Source organism: Barbus barbus (assembly GCF_936440315.1).
Source record: "Barbus barbus genome assembly, chromosome: 28".
NCBI lineage: Eukaryota > Metazoa > Chordata > Actinopteri > Cypriniformes > Cyprinidae > Barbus > Barbus barbus.
In genome coordinates, this window is record NC_136756.1 from 21,660,442 (window position 1) to 21,679,806 (window position 19,365).

Sequence of the window (19,365 nt, forward strand, 5' to 3'; positions counted from 1 at the left end):
TTATTTTTTAAGTATATGGATATTTGGATACAAATATGTATATTTGTAATTTAATTTCATTTATTAAATAAATCTGCGCATCCTGTGATTAATTAATCAGTTTGCTGTCAATTTAATGTTATTCTAGTATAATTAAGTAATTAATTAATATGGAAATGATATATTGACCACTTTTTGTCTGTTTGCTCATTTATGCTTTAATCATCTGCCAATTATCTGGATAATGCTTATTTATTTATTTAATTTTTTTTTGGCCAATATTACTATTTATGATTTAATTGCAATTAATTCACTAAATTAATCTGCATGTCATGTAGTAAATTCATGTAAAGTTTTTAATCAATTGACAGTTTAATTTAAGGTAAAATTGTAAATGGATAAAGGCTAGAAATGAGCTGCTCTCTTGTCTGAATTTGGGACATCACTCTATCCCACCCACCGATGCTTCAGATTTCAAGAGGCCAGTTTAATAACAATCCTTTTTTTTCTGAAGTCCAATTATAATTTCAATCAAGGGCTTTTGTACCAAGAACAGTCATAATTTATTTTGAAAGACTGAAAAATGTCCACCCTTTCTCTGACATTGAGATTTAAACGGGTTGTTTTTTTCTACCTAATATATGCAAATCACTTCTGTTGTGATTGGCTAACCTCTTTGCATATTACATTACATTTAGCAGACGCTTTTATCCAAAGCGACTTACATTGCATTCAAGTTACAGTTTTTACATTTTATCAGCTCTTGCTTTCCCTGGGAATCGAACCCATGGCCTTGGCGTTGCTAGCGCCATGCTCTACCATTTGAGCTACAGGAAAGCATATTAAAGAGATTAAAAAGTAACAACACCCACATGAAGGCACACATTACTAAATAAGGTGGATATGTGGTGAGCATATGTTAATTGTTTTTTGCTGCTTACAATATAGAAGCCCAGAAATGCCAAGTGACTAAATATGCCTTTCTGAGTCTGTTCTTATACATAGTTTTTTTCCCTCCACAATCACAACAGAAACAAAGGCTTATTTAGATGTTTCAGTAGCTGCTTTCATAGATCAGGGGCAGTAGCAGTAATTTCAAGTTTTTGGTGTGTAGAGGGTCTTTCCTTACATTCCCATGTTATTCCTGCTGTATCTGGGATACGTGGGGCACACGCTCGGCCCTGAAGGCCCCATTCGCTCAGCTGTGCTAAATGTTTGCTATTTGTTGGGGACAATTGGTTGAGTTTAAAGTTTAATCCACTCTCCTGAATCGAAGCCCGATATGTGCAGACTTGATGTGTTTTAAATGGGTGCAGAAACACATTGTTTCCCCGGCATTGCATTTGCTTAGCAGCGCTGGCTCAATATGTTAAAAAACGTCCAGGGGGTGGAAGCTGTGCTGGGATTCAGATACGAGAGAGGGAGAGATGAAGAAAGAGACTGTTTATATGAAAGATTGCACACATTTCTAAGAATAACGACACAGAATTGTTGCATATAGCTTCAGGTGTCTCCGTGATGTTCTTCTTTGATCGCTTCCCGCTGATGGGTGATCTAATGCTGCCTTCTAGTCGTCCTTGAGGAGGATCTTGAGATTTGTTGGTGGGAAACTAAACAGACATTTTGGGATATTTAATACTTCACAAAGAAACAGAGGATGATTTTAGTGCTAGTTCAACAAAATAAATTCTGAAGGAATGACTCTGAACCGGTTCTTTTTTTAGTGAGTTAAATCCATACAGCACAACCAGTGTAGTTTAGTCTGATTTTCTGAATGAATGACAGTTCTGAGCCGTTTTGTTTTTCAGTGAATAATGCAGTACTATGCTGTAACTGTTATAATTCCCAAAGAAATTATATTTTGAGCCTTTTTTCTTCAAAATCAAACAAGTGTAGTCCAATTCCTGAATGAATGACTCTTATGAGCCGATTCTTTTTAGTGAATCAAACACATACGGTATGGGGCGACCAGTGTAGTCTGATTTCAAACGACATTTTTGGAGTCTTTTTTTATTCTTTTGTAAACTCAAACACATATATAGTGCAACCAGTGTAGTCAGATTTCAAAAGACATTTTTGGAGTCTTTTTTTATTTTTTTGTAAACTCAAACACATATATAGTGCAACCAGTGTAGTCTGATTTCCGAATGAATGACTCTTATGAGCAGTTTTTTTTTTTTTTAATCAAATGCATTTATGGCAACCAGAGTAATCAGATTCCTGAACGAATGACTATTATGAACCAATTATTCTTTTGAGCTTTTCTTTAAAAAAATTGAACACTGATTCTGATTAAGTATTTATATTTTCCAGCACTAAAATAATTATTAATTTAGCCATTAAGAAACCGGAATATTTACAATTCTTTACTCTTCACATCCCTAAGGGACATGTTTATTTCTTTCCCAGTTTCAAGCTTTAGATATAATGTGTGCTACTTTCGAGCCCTGATTTCTCAGTGTTTAACCCCAGTTACATAAATTGAGCACCTGATGGAAAGCAGCAAGTAAATGTAGGTCATTCATCAGGGCTGGAGGCTTCAGAGATACGGAGAAATCACTGCGGCAGGTGAACATCTCCTTAGATGTCTAAAAACTCACCAGCAGCACAGGGATCATGACATGCTCACAGAGCTGTGAAATAGAGTCAGGGAACACGGAGGAAACGTCAAGCACAAACAAGAAGAGCATCTTGTATCCAGAGAGTCGTTCTCTGAGGGTTTGTTGAAGGTCTGTTAAACAGATGATGCTCAGCTATCTGCTATATAGGGGAAACTGTCAGAGGAAGTTCATGTCCGATAATGAAAGACTAGCATATTTTAATAGGACTATGCTACATGATGCACCAAAGTCCTGCTGTTAGAGGGCCCCCTGTTAGATAACTTGATTGAAGACTTCTGCTTGGTTTGTAATGTGATCTTTTAGCTTCTTTCTTGTCTTGCCCATGTTCGCCTGTGCTGTATTTATTTTGTTGATGATTCCACAGTTTTCTATATTTCTATCATGCATTCATGTAGCACTTTTTACCGTGAACATATGGAGAACCTCACAACAAACTGAGCTTAGGATATTTTAATTTTTTTATGACTCAGAGTGTGTGCGAGAGAAGTTGTGTGTGTGTGTGTGCATTTGAAACCTTAATGTTGGTTACAGCGCTGTCAGCAGAGGCCTCTGATCGTGCCTGGATTTTTAACAAAATCTGTTGAAAGCATTAGCTAGGTTTTAATTATGTACAGGTGCTGAGTGTGTGTTAGCGGTACACAGATAGTTGCAATTTTAGCAACCCATATAATTAGTATAGTACATTAAGTATGATGCATGATATTTATCTTGCCAGTGTTCCTCTCAAAATTGTTAATATTTTTTCCTCTTACAGTTTAAATACTTATTTTATTTTTTATTTTATTTTATTTACAGTAGCAACAGTAATATTATGAAATATTTTTACCATGTAAAATATTCTATTTTATGAAAATAAAATGTCATTTATTCCTGTGATGGCAAAGCTAAATTTTCAGCAGCAATTACTCCAGTCTTCAGTGTCACATGATCCTTCAGAAATCATAATAATGATGATTTGATGAAACGCTTCTAATTGTTATCAATGTAATCAATAAAGTAGTTGTGCTACATCTTTTATTGGGATTCATTGATGAATAGAAAACAAAACAAAACAGCATTTGTACTGAAATAGAAATCTTTTAAAACATTATAAATGTCTTTACTGTCACTTTTGATCAATTTAACGCATAACGGTAGTGTATGTGTGTGTGTGTATATCACATATTTTTTATTTTATATTTTTTATATTTCTAGTTTTATACTGGTTTTGAATCCAGAATGCATTGCTCAGATGATGTGTGCTATCTGCTCATGTGATATCTGTAGGACATCCCTTTTTTCTTTCGTAGTTTGTTGATTTACTCATTCATTGAAGTGTTTCGACTTGCTAAATGGATCATAGATAAGGCTAGTCTAACTTCAGGAATCATGTCTGTCTGTGTCTCTCAGAAAGCGTACTGTGGCCACTGCAGCGAGAGGATATGGGGACTGGGGCGTCAGGGCTACAAGTGTATCAACTGCAAGCTACTGGTCCATAAACGCTGTCACAAGCTCGTCCCACTGACCTGTCAAAGGCATATGGTGAGTCTTTTTAGTCAGCTCTAAATATATTCATCGGCTGTCTGTTGTGACTGAGATTCTCAAATCAAAGTCACCCCATAGACTTGCATAGAAAGCATACAAAATAGAAACTGAATTTAGAAAATAATTTGTAATTTCATTCAAAAAATTCATTGTTTTCTTCTTGTTTTTGAGCTGTTAAGACTGTTTTCCTCTCTTCTCACCTCTCAAGAGTGTTGTTAGGATTTCTAACAATGTTTCAGAGACAATCTCCTTTCATTGTAGATCTCACTTTCTCACAAGTGTTTGTCTTCAGTTTGTAGTTATGCATTTATGGTCTTGAATACTTAGATCTAAGAATACTTAGCTATACCTGACTCCCATATCTTCAGAGAGGCACGCATTATACACAATATATAGAAATGATATAGTATTATAGTATTAGTAGTGCCACTATGGACAGATAATATTGAAATACAGTAGATTTGTTTGTTTTTACTTATAACCCGATTAAAAAATGTTCTTAGTACTAGAATTGGAAACATTATTTAATTTCAAAATATGACATTTTGTATTATTTTTTTTGTTCGATTGTTATTTTCAGCAATTATTTGTAATAATTATTTTCATTGTTTTATAATTAATAAGGCACACATTATACACATTATATAGAAATGATATAGTATTATAGTATATATTGATATTAATCTGTTAATAGTAATGTTATTGTTATTTTTAATTATTATTATTATATAGCTATATATTAATGCATATTATAATAATTAATTATTTTAATATATTCATAATGTGATTATTATAATAATATTTGTTTTGTGTGGTCAAGAAAGTTTGAAAAGTTTCAGAAGCATTTCAAAACATGACATTTTGTGTTATTTTTAAATAATTTTTTTTTATTTTCAATAATTATTGTTAATTATTATTATCACACATTATATAGAAATGATATAGTATTATAGCATATATTGATATATTAATAATCTGTCAATAGTAATATTATTGTTATTATTATATAGCTATATATTATATTATTGTATAACTATATATTATAATAATTATTTTAATACATAATGTGATTATTATAATAATATTTTTGTGTGTGTGTGGTCAAGAAAGTTTGAAACGCTTCAGATGCATTTCAAAATATGACATTTTGTGAAATATGTATTCAGTGGGAAGTAATGCAATGATTTTATCCACTGAATTTTAACATTGGATTGTGGAAAGCAAACTGTGATATCGTTGATCATTTTTTTCCTGTGATGTTAGTTACATCGTCAACAGATAAGACAATTAATTTCAAAGGTAATGAAAGTTATTCAATTTTGATGAAAGATTATGATAATAGACCACTTTTCTTTAGAAAAATTTATCTTGCATTAGAGACCTTATAAAGAAGGTAAAAAAGGGTCAGTTTTCATGTTTGGGTAACTAAGTGAAATATTTATTTAGAACCCCCAAAGAGGAGCGGGAAAAGAGTGCATTAAAAAATAGCTTGCCTGTATCATCTCTGTGTTTTTTTTTTTGCAGGATCCAGTCATGCCATCACAGGAGCCGTTGGTAGATGATGATAAAAGTGGAGAGGAAGTGGAGCTCCCCCCTGAGGACCCTGAGGAAACAGACACAAGTAGGTCTCCATCTCCACTGTGTGTTTAAAAGCTGTTTTTGTATGAGTATTGGGGTCATTCTGTCCTCTGTCTGTCAGAGGGCACTGCTGACTGTGGAAGGATACTGTAGTACGTCAGGTGTGAGTAATGTCACATTGACCCAGTTGAGAGAGAGAAAGACATGCTCATCTTTCTGAGACAGTCCAGTCTGTGGCTCCCTCTGCTGGGGTCTGATAGCATTGCGCATTTCTCATGCTGGGGACACACTACACAACTAGCTGAAGCGTTCTAAGACTGAACTCAACACACTTTAGTGATTTGTGGAAGCAAATTTGAGTTTTGAATTGATTATTTGTAATGATTTAATTGAACCGATTTCAAAGCATTTGTAAATCGCTCAACTGTAAGGGAGAACTTAGTTTGAGGGTTAAACTGACTTTTCAAAACATTTAATCTAATTGATGTTAATCTAATTAATGTAAGTGTAAAGTGACTTCTGGGAATAGAGTGATGCATCAAATTAATTAATGGTTTTTTTTTTTTTTTTACTGTTGTGGAAGAATGTTTTTTTTCATTGCTATTTATCCTTTTTCCTGTCCTCTCTTAATAATATTAATATTAATACTAATAATAATAATAATAATAATATTTTTTTTTTTGTTTTTTTACTGTTGCATTGAAAGTAGCCATCTAAATGGACAAATTCATTTTTTCAATGTTAAAATAATTTCTCCTATCCTATGCTAATATGTAAATCAATATTTTATTATTATTATTATTGCTGATAACTTTTTTTCTGGGTGATACATCAAACTAACGTATCCCAATACAACTGCTGTTATAATTAAGGGAAATAATGCGAATATTTTAAAATTTCAATGTTAAAATACTTTCTCCTAGCCTCTCTTCTAATTTGTAGATGAAATATATTATTAATAATAAAAACTCTCTTTCTCTGTCTCTCAATTCCAGTCCCTTTTATAGCACACAACCGGAAAGTGGAGAAAGCTGAAGATGATGCAGAGGTAAGATGCAGATCCAATAATAATCGTGTACAAATGCTCTTATTCACATTCTTCATATCCATACAGTTTGTACAGGAAGTCAGGAACTCGTAACATGAAACCTCACTGTATTTATGCACCTTTTTGAGTGTGTTTGATATGAATTGTTTCCACTGTGTGCACACAGGATCTGAAGACGGTGGTGGACGGTATCGAGGGGATTCAGATCTCTCAGGGGCTCGGTCTGGGGGACTTTGACCTGATCCGGGTGATTGGGAGGGGCAGCTATGCTAAGGTGTTGCTGGTCCGACTAAAGAAGAACGAACAGATTTATGCCATGAAGGTGGTGAAGAAAGAGCTGGTCCATGATGATGAGGTAACAGGCTGTTCTCGTGGTGATGATGCTTGAGGGTGGGGCTGTTTCAGTTTCAGCACAATTACGCTTCATAGGTTTAACTGAATCCTGTTTCGGTATATTATTGCAATTTTTTTCTGTTTTTCAAATTGCAAAAACGAGATAGGAGATGATATTGTATGCAGTTCGTTTGCTGTGATGCCATTTGTTTGTTTGTGTGGCTAAAAACGTGGTGTATGTGTTGCGCATTACAGATCTGTGAAAATACAGAAAGTTGACTATAGTTTGGAAGTGTGAGTGTAATCGTCACCTGTAGATGGTGCTGTGGGATTGTGCTCCTTTTAAATTGCTAAATCCTCATTCATACTAAAGATGAAGACACATACATACATATACACACACACACACACAGTGTGTGTGTGTGTATATATACACAATCATGTGAAAAGTTAGGACCTAACTTTGAATTCCATGGTTTTCTGTATCAGGACATAATAAAAAATATCTGGTCCTTGGCAGGTATTAAAATTTGGAGAATAAAACCAAGTAAATATTACTTTATTTACGATTTATAAATTTATAAATTAAAAAATTTATTTATAAATATTACTATATTTTTTATTTACAAAAATAAAGCCAAGATGGAAAAGCCATGAGTGACAAAGTTAGGACAGCCTATGATTCAGTTGCCTGTAGTTCCACTTTTAGCAGCAATAACTTTAAGTAATAGTTTTCTGTATGACTTAATCAGTCCCTCACATCGATCTGGAGGAATTTTGGCCCACTCTTTTTTACAAAGTTGCTCTAGTTTATTGAGGTTTGTGGGGATTTGTTTATGCGCTGCTTTTGCCACAGCATTTCAGTCAGAATGAGGTCTGGACTTTGACTGGACTGCTGCAACATCTTGATTCTTTTTTTTTCAGCCATTCTGTTTTAGATTTGCTGGTGTGCTTTGGAACATTGTCCTGTTGCATGACCCAGTTTTGGCCAAGCTTTAGCTGTCAGATGGATGGTCTCATGTTTGACTGTAGAATACTTTGGTATACAGAGGAGTTCATGGACGGCTCAATGACTGTGAGGCGCCCAGGTCCTGTGGCTACTAAACAAGCCCAAAATCATCAGCCCACCAGCATGTGTGACTTTTAATATGAGGTGTTTGGGCTGATATGCTATATAGGGTTTCACCAAACGTGCTGCTGTCCATTATGGCCAAACATCTCCACTTTGGTCTCATCTGTTCAAAGGACGTTGTTCTAGAAGTCTTATGGTTTGTTCAGATGCAACTTTGCAAGCCTAAATTGTGCTGCCATGTTTTTTTTTTTTAGATAGAAGAGGCTTTTGTCTGGCAAGCCTTCCAAACATGCCATGCTTGTCCTATAACTTTTCTAATTGTACTGTCATGAAATGTATAATTTAACATGTTAACTGAGGCCTGTAGAGTCTGCGGTGAAGTTCTTGGGCACCTCAGTCGTGGTATTGAGGGTGGAGAGAACGCTGGACATTCATTCCCCCCACCTACAATCCCTGCCGGCCCGAGACTCGAACCCGCAACCTTTGGATTACGAGTCTGACTCTCTAACCATTAGGCCATGACTTCCCCAAATAAATGCAGCCATGGTCAGCATGAGAGACCTCAAACCTTTGAACGGTAGTTTATTTATTGCTGTGAGATTTGAATTTATGATAAAGCACTAATACAACATTAAAAGTCTGTTATCTTTGGTTGTCAAATAAAAGAGAAACCGAGTTTCTGTGCACTGTAGCATTAGCCATATCTCTTCTTCCCTTCTCTCTCTCAGTAAGGAAACCTGATACGCGTGAACAGGCATCAAATAGAAAGACAAACCAAACTCTGCAGCTATTCATCACAAAGTAAACTCTGTATAGTCAAAGCTAACTCTGTATAGTCAAAGCTATTGTGTCTTTGTAAACTTGGCTAGCTCAGGAACATAAAGCCACATGGCTGTCAGCTAACACACATGAATGAAGTTCATGAAGAGCAGAGGTCCTTCCAGAAAGACAGAGACATGCAGTTGACCTCTTAATAAGCACAAACAATGTAATGGCTTCCTGGAAAGCAGGCGTTTCTTCAGAGAATGTGTTCTCCGTCTGTTTCACTGTACAGTACATGTGTTTTATGTTTATGTATGTTGTACACACAACATTCACACTCACTAAGGTTTAATGAACCTAAAAATGTAATGATTTCATGCAACAAATTGCAGTTTGACATGCTGTATTTAAGCAATAAGGTACAAAACGCAGTGCTGTATATAGTCGCATTGTAGTGTGACTGCAGTCCCTTATTTCTTCCATAAAATGGTTACAACAAAATAAAATATTACATAAGTATTGATATATTTAATACTTAATATGCCTATTTAAAATATATATTTAAATAGGACACTTTTTATCTTCTCTTAATAAATTTAAGTAAATTAAGTATTGAGATATATTTTTTTTTATTTGTGTGGATACTGTGCAGTGATAAACACCTTAACTATTAGTCAAAATTAGTCATTTTATAGTTCATCTAAAATAATTTTAGACAACACTTTAAAAAAAACATTCTTGCCTGATTATCATATATGCATTTATGCACCTCATATGCATCAAGAGAGAGCGATTTGGGCATGAATAAACTGCAGACTGTTAACGTGGTTAAAAATTAAAAATGCTGGAAAACTTAAAAGAAATGCTGACTAGTCTCAGCACCTAAAATATACACTTTCCCTTTATAGATTCATATTCATTTTAGCTTCAAATCTGGATGATGAATTAATAAATGCCCATGTTATTTGTCTACTACAGTCAGGTTTATTATAGTTAACTAAAACTAAAAGTTTCTTGAAATAAAATAGCAATGGCTTATAGCAAAACGATTGACTATTCAATTGGTGGGGGAGAACAACTAGGAAGGAAAGAAACATAGAGAAAAAAGTAGGAAGAGAGAGAATAATATTTTTAAAAAAAGATCATCTGTTTCTCTTCATTTCTTTACGCTGAGACTGCTTTCCTGTAATCTGCTTTCTACTCGTCCAGGAAATTAAATTGCTCTGATTTTGGAAATCAGGCTTTGTGAGTGTGGGTCAGGTTTTGCCTGCATTGTGGAGCTGAATATCCCATGAGGAAAGCAACTTAATAAACTTGCTAATTAAAATCTAAAAACCCATAAAGGTTTCTGTAAGTGTCGAGCCTAAGGTTAGACAAAAGAAAACATCATTAGCTTGATTTAAAAACGATATTCACCAATAGAAATTTCCAGACATGATAGAAAAACAAGCGTGTTTGTTTGGGCTGAGGTCTCTCATTTCACCCTTACCCTCCAAAAAGATGTTCATTGTCATTTTTCAGCTTTAGTTCTTGGGTAAGAGACGTTCTCTTGAATTCTTTGAGCTGATTATAAGTGTTGCTTAATGTTAAAGTGTTGACAGAGCAAAAATACTTGACTTTATCAACACATCTCTGGGCCGTGTCTTCACACCCAGAGGCATTCTCAATACAGATGTTTTGTAACATTTTGTGAAATTAAAACTTCAGACGGAAAAAAAAGTGTTAGGTGTTTATTTGAAAGATGCTGTGCATTATATACCTTTATTGACTGATCTTGTATTTATTTACATGTTTGTTTCTCTTTTCTCTGTTCCTTTCTGCACTGTACATGTCTTTTTAAAGAAGAAGAGAAAGGTGCTTTTCTTATTTAAAACATTTTTAATTCCGAGATTTGACTCCCCAAAGTGACAGCATGCAATAGTGCCAAGTGTTTTCCACTGTTAAACGATCAATAGATCAGGTTTTTCTCAGAAAACACAGGCTTGTTTTTTTTTTTTGTCCTACAATAGTCCCCCAATAGAGGTGGTGAAACTTCATGTCCTCTCCTCTAGTTCTTAGAAAGCACTGCAACATCTTGCTGTAATGCTCCTTTGCAGTTCATTATTCTTAAATCAAACGTCTCTTTCTCTTTTTTTTCTGATGTAGGACATTGACTGGGTCCAGACAGAGAAACACGTTTTTGAACAAGCATCAACCAATCCATTCTTGGTGGGACTTCACTCTTGCTTTCAGACAGAGAGCCGGTGAGAGGAGAATGCATTTCATTCAGCAAACCTCTTTTCAGTTGCACATTCAAAATAAGAAACCTTCGCCACAAGAAAAGCAACCATAAAATTCTGATTTCGGGTTATGGAATATATAACCTGTTGTCTCTTTCATGACTAAATGTGAAAGTAGCCATTATATCTCTCACATACAGCACATATTGAAACAAAACTAAAAATAAAAAACAAAACATAAGTTTAATGAGTGTCTCCTGCTCTCCATTCAGGCTGTTTCTAGTGATCGAGTATGTGAATGGAGGAGATCTCATGTTCCATATGCAGAGGCAGCGGAAGCTTCCAGAGGAACATGCCAGGTGCGTGCAAATAAAAACAAATTATACTTAATTTTTTTTACTTAGTTTCAGTATGGTAGGTCATTTAAATTAGGCATCTTTTTATATGATAGGATAGATTGATGGGTGGTTGAATGGATGGAATGTGTGGATGAAGGAGAAAGGAGCAAAGTGATCAGAAGTAGTAGTTTACTTCAATTCTCAACTGGTGGGTTTCTAGCTCACCAAAAAATGGGTCACAGTTCAGACAGCAGGGGAAAAACAATCATAAATGTGCATAATAAAATGCAACTCACCATATAACCTAATAGTAAATGGTTATGATGGCAAAATAAATGGACACTGCTGTTCAAAAATTTGGGGTCGGTGAAACGTTTCACAGTCATAAACCAGGTTTATTTGGGCAAAATACAGTAAAAACAACAGCATTGTGAAGTATTATTTCTAGTGCTGTCAAATCGATTAGTCGCGATTAATCGTATCCAAAATAAAAGTTTGCGTTTACCTAATTTATATGTGTGTATGTGCGTGTATTATGTGTATGTGTGTATATATATATATATATATATATATATATATATATATATATATATATATATATATATATATATATATATATATATATATATATATATATATATATCCACACAAATACATGCATATATTTATGAAATGTTTACACACACACACAGTAAAAAAAAAAAAAAAAACTTAAAAATTTAAGACAACCAGCTTCAGCAGATTTTTGAGTTTTCTCAACTTCTTGTTTTAAGCTTATACAACAAAAAGTTGAGAAATTTCCTAAAAAAATAAGTTGAGAAAACTAAAAAATCTGCTGAAGCTGGTTGTCTTAAACTTTTAAGTTGGCTCAACTTTTCATTTTGTTTACAGTGTATATACACTCACCTAAAGGATTATTAGGAACACCATGCTAATACTGTGTTTGACCCCCTTTCGCCTTCAGAACTGCCTTAATTCTACGTGGCATTGATTCAACAAGGTGCTGAAAGCATTCTTTAGAAATGTTGGCCCATATTGATAGGATAGCATCTTGCAGTTGATGGAGATTTGTGGGATGCACATCCAGGGCACAAAGCTCCCGTTCCACCACATCCCAAAGATGCTCTATTGGGTTGAGATCTGGTGACTGTGGGGGCCATTTTAGTACAGTGAACTCATTGTCATGTTCAAGAAACCAATTTGAAATGATTCAAGCTTTGTGACATGGTGCATTATCCTGCTGGAAGTAGCCATCAGAGGATGGGTACATGGTGGTCATAAAGGGATGGACATGGTCAGAAACAATGCTCAGGTAGGCCGTGGCATTTAAACGATGCCCAATTGGCACTAAGGGGCCTAAAGTGTGCCAAGAAAACATCCCCCACACCATTACACCACCACCACCAGCCTGCACAGTGGTAACAAGGCATGATGGATCCATGTTCTCATTCTGTTTACGCCAAATTCTGACTCTACCATCTGAATGTCTCAACAGAAATCGAGACTCATCAGACCAGGCAACATTTTTCCAGTCTTCAACCGTCCAATTTTGGTGAGCTCGTGCAAATTGTAGCCTCTTTTTCCTATTTGTAGTGGAGATGAGTGGTACCCGGTGGGGTCTTCTGCTGTTGTAGCCCATCCGCCTCAAGGTTGTGTGTGTTGTGGCTTCGCAAATGCTTTGCTGCATACCTCGGTTGTAACGAGTGGTTATTTCAGTCAAAGTTGCTCTTCTATCAGCTTGAATCAGTCGGCCCATTCTCCTCTGACCTCTAGCATCAACAAGGCATTTTCGCCCACAGGACTGCCGCATACTGGATGTTTTTCCCTTTTCACACCATTCTTTGTAAACCCTAGAAATGGTTCCAACCATGCCACAACCAACTATGCCACGCTCAAAATTGCTTAAATCACCTTTCTTTCCCATTCTGACATTCAGCTTGGAGTTCAGGAGATTGTCTTGACCAGGACCACACCCCTAAATGCATTGAAGCAACTGCCATGTGATTGGTTGATTAGATAATTGCATTAATGAGAAATTGAACAGGTGTTCCTAATAATCCTTTAGGTGAGTGTATATTACATATATTTCTCAAATATATACATGTATGTGTGTTTATTTATATATACATATGAAAATACACAGTACACACACATATATTATGTAAACACAAACTTTTATTTTGGATGTGATTAATCGATTTGACAGCCCTAAGCGTTTTCTATTTTAATAGATTAAAAAATGTAATTTATTCCAGTGATGCAAAACTGAATTTTCAGCATCATTACTCCAGTCTTCAGTGTCACACGATCCTTCAGAAATCATTCTAATATGCTGATTTGCTGTTCAAGAAACATTTCTTATTATTCTCAGTGTTGAATAGTTGTGCTGCTAAATACTTTTATAAAAAAAGTGGTTTATTTTGTTCAGGATTCTTTGATGGATAGAAAGTTCAAAAGAGCAGCATTTATTTGAAATAGAAATATTTTGAAACATTATACATTTTTCACTACCACATTTAATCAATTTAATGTGTCCTTGCTGAATAAAAATCTAAATTTATTTAAAAAAAAGAAAAAGCCCCAACAAAGTTAGTTTTTTTCACGTTTTCGTAAAATGTATTTATACATTTATTTTTACATAAATCATAAATTAGTGTTGCTACTTGCTACTAGTGAGCGCAAGTATTAAGCCACATTTATGGTGCCAGGCTCATGGCATTTGCTCTGGCTCCTTTGCAGATGCCAGTCTTCAAAAAACATGACTCATCTGGGAAGTTTTATTAACTTAAAATCGTCCATCATAATGTCTGAACCAAACCCACACCTTTGTTTGAATGCAGATCTCATACACTTCTGTTAGGCTATATTACTCTGTCTATGAGGCAGGATGGTCTGTTGTTAGATGATGACTCCTCACTGAATCCTGTTACAGCGACTGATCAGAGCATTTCTGTAATGCCCCCTTTCACACGTCTGATAAACTGAGATCAAACACGGGCTAATTATGTGAGTCAAGCGCACCCCGACCAGCCCAATCAATATGCGTCCTGCACACCACGCATATGCAAATACACATGCTAATTACGGCTAATGAGCCTAAATATTCATGAGTTGCTCCTAAAGGTCTCATGAGCCCCTGCTGCGTGCCGACATGAAGCGAACACTGCGGAGTGCCAGACGTGAAACCTGATCAGAAATGTCACCGTTCATTTTTTCGTCTTTGAACACTTTCTTTCTTTTTATCTTTGTTTTTTCTAACATTAGACAGGCAAATGCTGACAGTTGGAAGCACAGCTTCCGCATGGGGAAATCTGGAAAAATTGTGTATATACATATTTATCTAATGTCCTGTATTGATTTCACATATATATTGACTTTTCAGCATATTGACAATTGCTTGGTGTCCTTGATTGCAGCATTGTGCTGAGTAGCCCCGCCCACTGTGCAATCTCATTGGTCCACAATTTCACTCCTATTAACTGAATACTATACTTAAAAAGTTCTGATTGGGTCTGTTTATGTCAAGCCATTTCACTGTTTTTGTTAATGTACAATGCTAATTTCATGTAATTGCTTGTAACTGGACACTCGTCACATCGTTAATGGTTTGGACAGATTATTATATAGTACCTCAATAGTTAAATACGCGATTTTGATTGGTTGACACATGGTGTCAAAATGTAGATAAACTCCTGTTCAGATTTTTTTTTCTCTGCATGGACACGTTAAATTAATCAAAAGTGACAGTAAAGGGATTTATGATTTTATAAAATATTTAGATTTCTAATAAATGTTTGTACATTTTAAACATTATCCAGCACATCTGTTTTAACACTGAAAATAATAGGAAATATTTTTTTGAGCACCAAATCGGTTGATTTCTGAAGGATCATGTGACCCTGAAGACTGGTGGAAATGGCTGCTGAAAATTAATTTGCCATCACAGAAATAAATTTAAATATATTAACATAGAACAGCTGTTTTAAATGATAATAATTTTTCACAATATTACAATGTTTTGCTGTATTTTTGATCAAATAAATAGAGCTTCAGTGAGACTTATTTCATAAAACTTATAAAACCTAATGTGTGAATGGTAGCATATTTGTGTTAACTGTGTAATTCATCAATTCATCTTCAGTTATTCCTCATCTGTATGTTTGATTATGAATCTTACCAATTACTTCTTTTTTCCTGTTTCCTGCAGATTTTATGCTGCTGAAATTTGCATCGCTCTTAATTTTCTGCATGAGAAGGGCATTATTTACCGGGATTTAAAACTGGACAATGTACTATTGGACCAGGATGGCCATATCAAAATTACAGACTATGGCATGTGCAAGGTAAAACCTATTGCTAATATAAATAGTGTTAGAAGTATCTCTGATTAAGTAAAAAACATAACACAGGGTAGAACTCATAACAGTAATAGAACTCATAACTCATTTTTTCATTGTTACAGGAGGGAATCAGACCAGGTGACACCACTAGCACATTCTGTGGGACGCCCAACTACATCGCCCCAGAGATCCTGAGGGGAGAGGATTACGGTTGGTGTCACTGCATGAATACTCGCTATCAGGCCTGTATAATCCGGAGTTAAACAGAGCCTAGTGATTAATATAATTATATTTTAGGAATTCAAATAAAAACCAATAAGACTAAGTCATTAAAGTTACTGAGAAGAATAAAATATAGATATTTTTTTGTATTTGTTAAGAACTGTTAAGTCAATCACACTGATAAAGATTGAACACACACACTCACATTTTTTGGCATTTTTGCTATCTCTGTCTCTCTCAGGGTTCAGTGTAGACTGGTGGGCTCTGGGCGTGCTCATGTTTGAAATGATGGCAGGCCGGTCTCCCTTCGACATCATCACTGACAATCCTGATATGAACACAGAGGAATATCTCTTCCAGGGTGAGTTCTTGTGAATTTGACTGAAACTATGTATTATGTATTTAAGTTCCTAATGAAGTTACTGTCCACTGTGAGTTTTACTCAGTTGCCAAAGCCATTTTTTTTACTTGACATTTGGCACTTGTCGGGTGTTTTGAACATATTTAATTTTTTTACAGTGGTGCAGTCCTTCTGACTGATATATATATAATTTAAATTGTTTAATTAAAAATCTTTTTTCATCTCGTTTTCATTGTTGACAAAAAAACCTGTCAAGAATTCTTGCGCTTTAAAAAAACAAACATAATTAGTTTTACATAAATATTTTTCACCCCCCTTTTAAATAATCTTCACAAAAGAAAATAAAAAGATTCATTTGTTGGTTCAAATTTAAAAACATGAATGAAATTTGTTTTCAGTCTTGCTGTGCAGTTACACGTTTGATTTCATTTATTAAAACATTTATGACTGAACTGAAAGACTTAATGTCTTTTGAACATGATTTCATTAGGATATCTAGTTGAAGGTTAATATTTATCTTTAATTAATTCATTAAAGAATACAGTAGATTTTAAATAATTAGAACATGCCTGCATTATAATTACTTTAAAATGAATTAAACGTTTCCTTTATGTGAAAATTATTCATGGCATTATTTGACTATTCAAGGTATTAAAGCAGTGATATTATAACTTGGATATGTGTTCTTATTAGAGCAAATTTATATGCTCTAATATAAATGTTTATATGGTTCATTGCTGAATTAACACTCTTGGCATGTATGAAATTTAATTTTGTGATCTACACTGGTTATGGCTCAGTAACTTTACACACACATTTCTCATACCAATACATAATTTTTTATTTGCATGCAGCATTTACAGTCAGTCAGCATTTGCAGTCTTCTGTTGTGTGTGTGTGTATATGTATATATATATATATATATATATATATATATATATATAGGAAAGGGGGGGATGAAAGAATGTCTCATAAAGGAATGACTAAAAAAAAAATGCCAGAAAGGGCTCAAAAATATTTGAGCCCTTTCTGGCATTTTTTTTTTTAGTCATTCCTTTATGAGACATTCTTTCATCCCCCCTTTCCTCACCTCCCGTCCATCTCAAGAGCAGAGACTGTGTGGTCATCTGCTTCCCTGTCTGTTCTCTGGTGCTCCAGCCGAGAGGGCAGCGTGCTCCTGGATCACTCTCATTCATACAGACTCACACGACATGAACCTGGATCTCTCTCAACAACCGGAACTCCGTTCCCCCCATCCAAACCTCAGTTCGTCCATATGCTGCAGCGCCGTCCCAGTCCAACCTCCCCCCGGCCCTACACGGCCTCCCCCTGCCGGCGCTCCACCGCCCACCCAGGAGCAGGACAGATGCTGCCACCACCGAGCCAACACTTTAGCCGCTTTCGGGCCACCGTCCAAACCGCGTCACAGCAGCAGGGCAGAGCCCCAGCAAGCCCTAAATCCCTTTAGCTTTTCATTCGGAAGAGAAAACAAACAGGGGATGTGGCATTCGGAGAGGGGAAAGATAAACGCTCGTCTGCACTCCATCTTTGAGAGAGATGAAATTTAACAGGCTTTGCTTCTGGACGGTCGCCCGAGATGCGCAACTGTAAAAGAAATCCGAAAATGCAGGGATGAGACGTATTAAAAAGACACGTTTTTTTACTTTTTGTGGGGTGTTTTAAATCCACTTAACACCGCGACAGAATTTTATGAATTTACAGAAATAAACACGGAGCGGAGAGGAATCTTTTGAGTCTTTGATTAAATATTGAAGGGTTTATTCATGCGTCTGTAGTGCGTGGGTGTACGAGCGAGAGATTTTGTGCGTGTGGGTTAAAGCCTGTCTCTCTCAAACACCGCCACACAACACGACGGCCATGCTCTACAAGAATGACTCATACGCTTTTATTTTCTGTCTTCCTTTTTTCCCCTTTCTCTTTCAGTCATTTTGGAGAAGCCGATACGGATTCCCAGGTCATTGTCTGTTAAGGCTGCGAGTGTGCTGAAAGGCTTTCTGAACAAGGTGAGAACAGGTTGTACTTGGTACGTGAATGAGCGCTGCAGAGTACAATACAACTGTTGTGTTTTTGCAAAATGCAAGAAGACAAGAAAAAGTTAAAAACGAGACTGTAAAGAGGTAATAAGTAAAAAGCTGTTGTATAGACTCGTGTTGCTGTATATCTAGTAGTAGTTCATGTTGCACACCAAGGTTAAGGGTTTCCCAATACCTTGAATGTACTGTAAGGTGTTTTAATGAAAGGGTTCTGGAAAAACATTTCAAAACAGTCATCCCATCTTCAAGGTAATGCTTCTATTAAAACCATACTGCAAGACTGTGAATTTAAACTTTGTTTGAAAAAAAAGTTTACGTGCTGAATTCAATGAATTTCTACTACCCACAACCCTGAAATGAAATGCCCCAATCAAAGAAGTCTGTTACCATGGAAACATGATTCGGTAATCTACACAGCAGTTAGTTTTTGCAGGCTAGAGGCAGGTAAAATGAGCTAATGTCAGCTATGGTGATAGGACTACTCATTTGTTGTTTCAGTGTTGCTCTATTTTGCCTATTCTGATTTATATTTTTAGCTAAATATTTACAGTATATGTTAGGGGTATAATGGTACACAAAAATAACGGTTCGGTACGTACCTCAGTTTTGACGTCACGGTTCAATATGGTTTCGGTACAGCAGGGGGAAAAAAATAAATATAAAATTGCTTTTTTTTCCAATGAAATTCCACTCATGTATTGGTTAAAACAATGCAGTATATGTTAGGCACATGCGCACTGACCCGTACCGTTGCACCCCTTATATTTTATGTTTTAATTTTGTGTGTGTATATATATATATATATATATATATATATATATATATATATACTGTATATACACACACACACACACACAGTGGTGAAAAACATTTTCATCCCCTGCTCATTTTGTACGTTTGTCCACTTACAAAGA

At 35.4% G+C, this 19,365-nt stretch overlaps 1 protein-coding gene across 2 annotated transcripts in view; it reads left to right on the plus strand.

The window, feature by feature from the left end:
* Positions 1 to 19,365, plus strand: part of LOC306847962 (protein kinase C zeta type-like) — a 104,329-nt gene that overhangs the window by 62,749 nt on the left and 22,215 nt on the right. For both annotated transcript variants that reach the window (XM_079382229.1, XM_079382230.1), the window contains exons 6-15: positions 3,990 to 4,121; positions 5,649 to 5,745; positions 6,698 to 6,750; positions 6,917 to 7,105; positions 11,063 to 11,160; positions 11,409 to 11,495; positions 15,682 to 15,817; positions 15,937 to 16,024; positions 16,278 to 16,397; positions 18,342 to 18,421. In XM_079382229.1, coding sequence (XP_079238355.1) covers positions 3,990 to 4,121; positions 5,649 to 5,745; positions 6,698 to 6,750; positions 6,917 to 7,105; positions 11,063 to 11,160; positions 11,409 to 11,495; positions 15,682 to 15,817; positions 15,937 to 16,024; positions 16,278 to 16,397; positions 18,342 to 18,421 — 1,080 coding nt within the window. The remainder of the gene's footprint in view (positions 1 to 3,989; positions 4,122 to 5,648; positions 5,746 to 6,697; positions 6,751 to 6,916; positions 7,106 to 11,062; positions 11,161 to 11,408; positions 11,496 to 15,681; positions 15,818 to 15,936; positions 16,025 to 16,277; positions 16,398 to 18,341; positions 18,422 to 19,365) is intronic.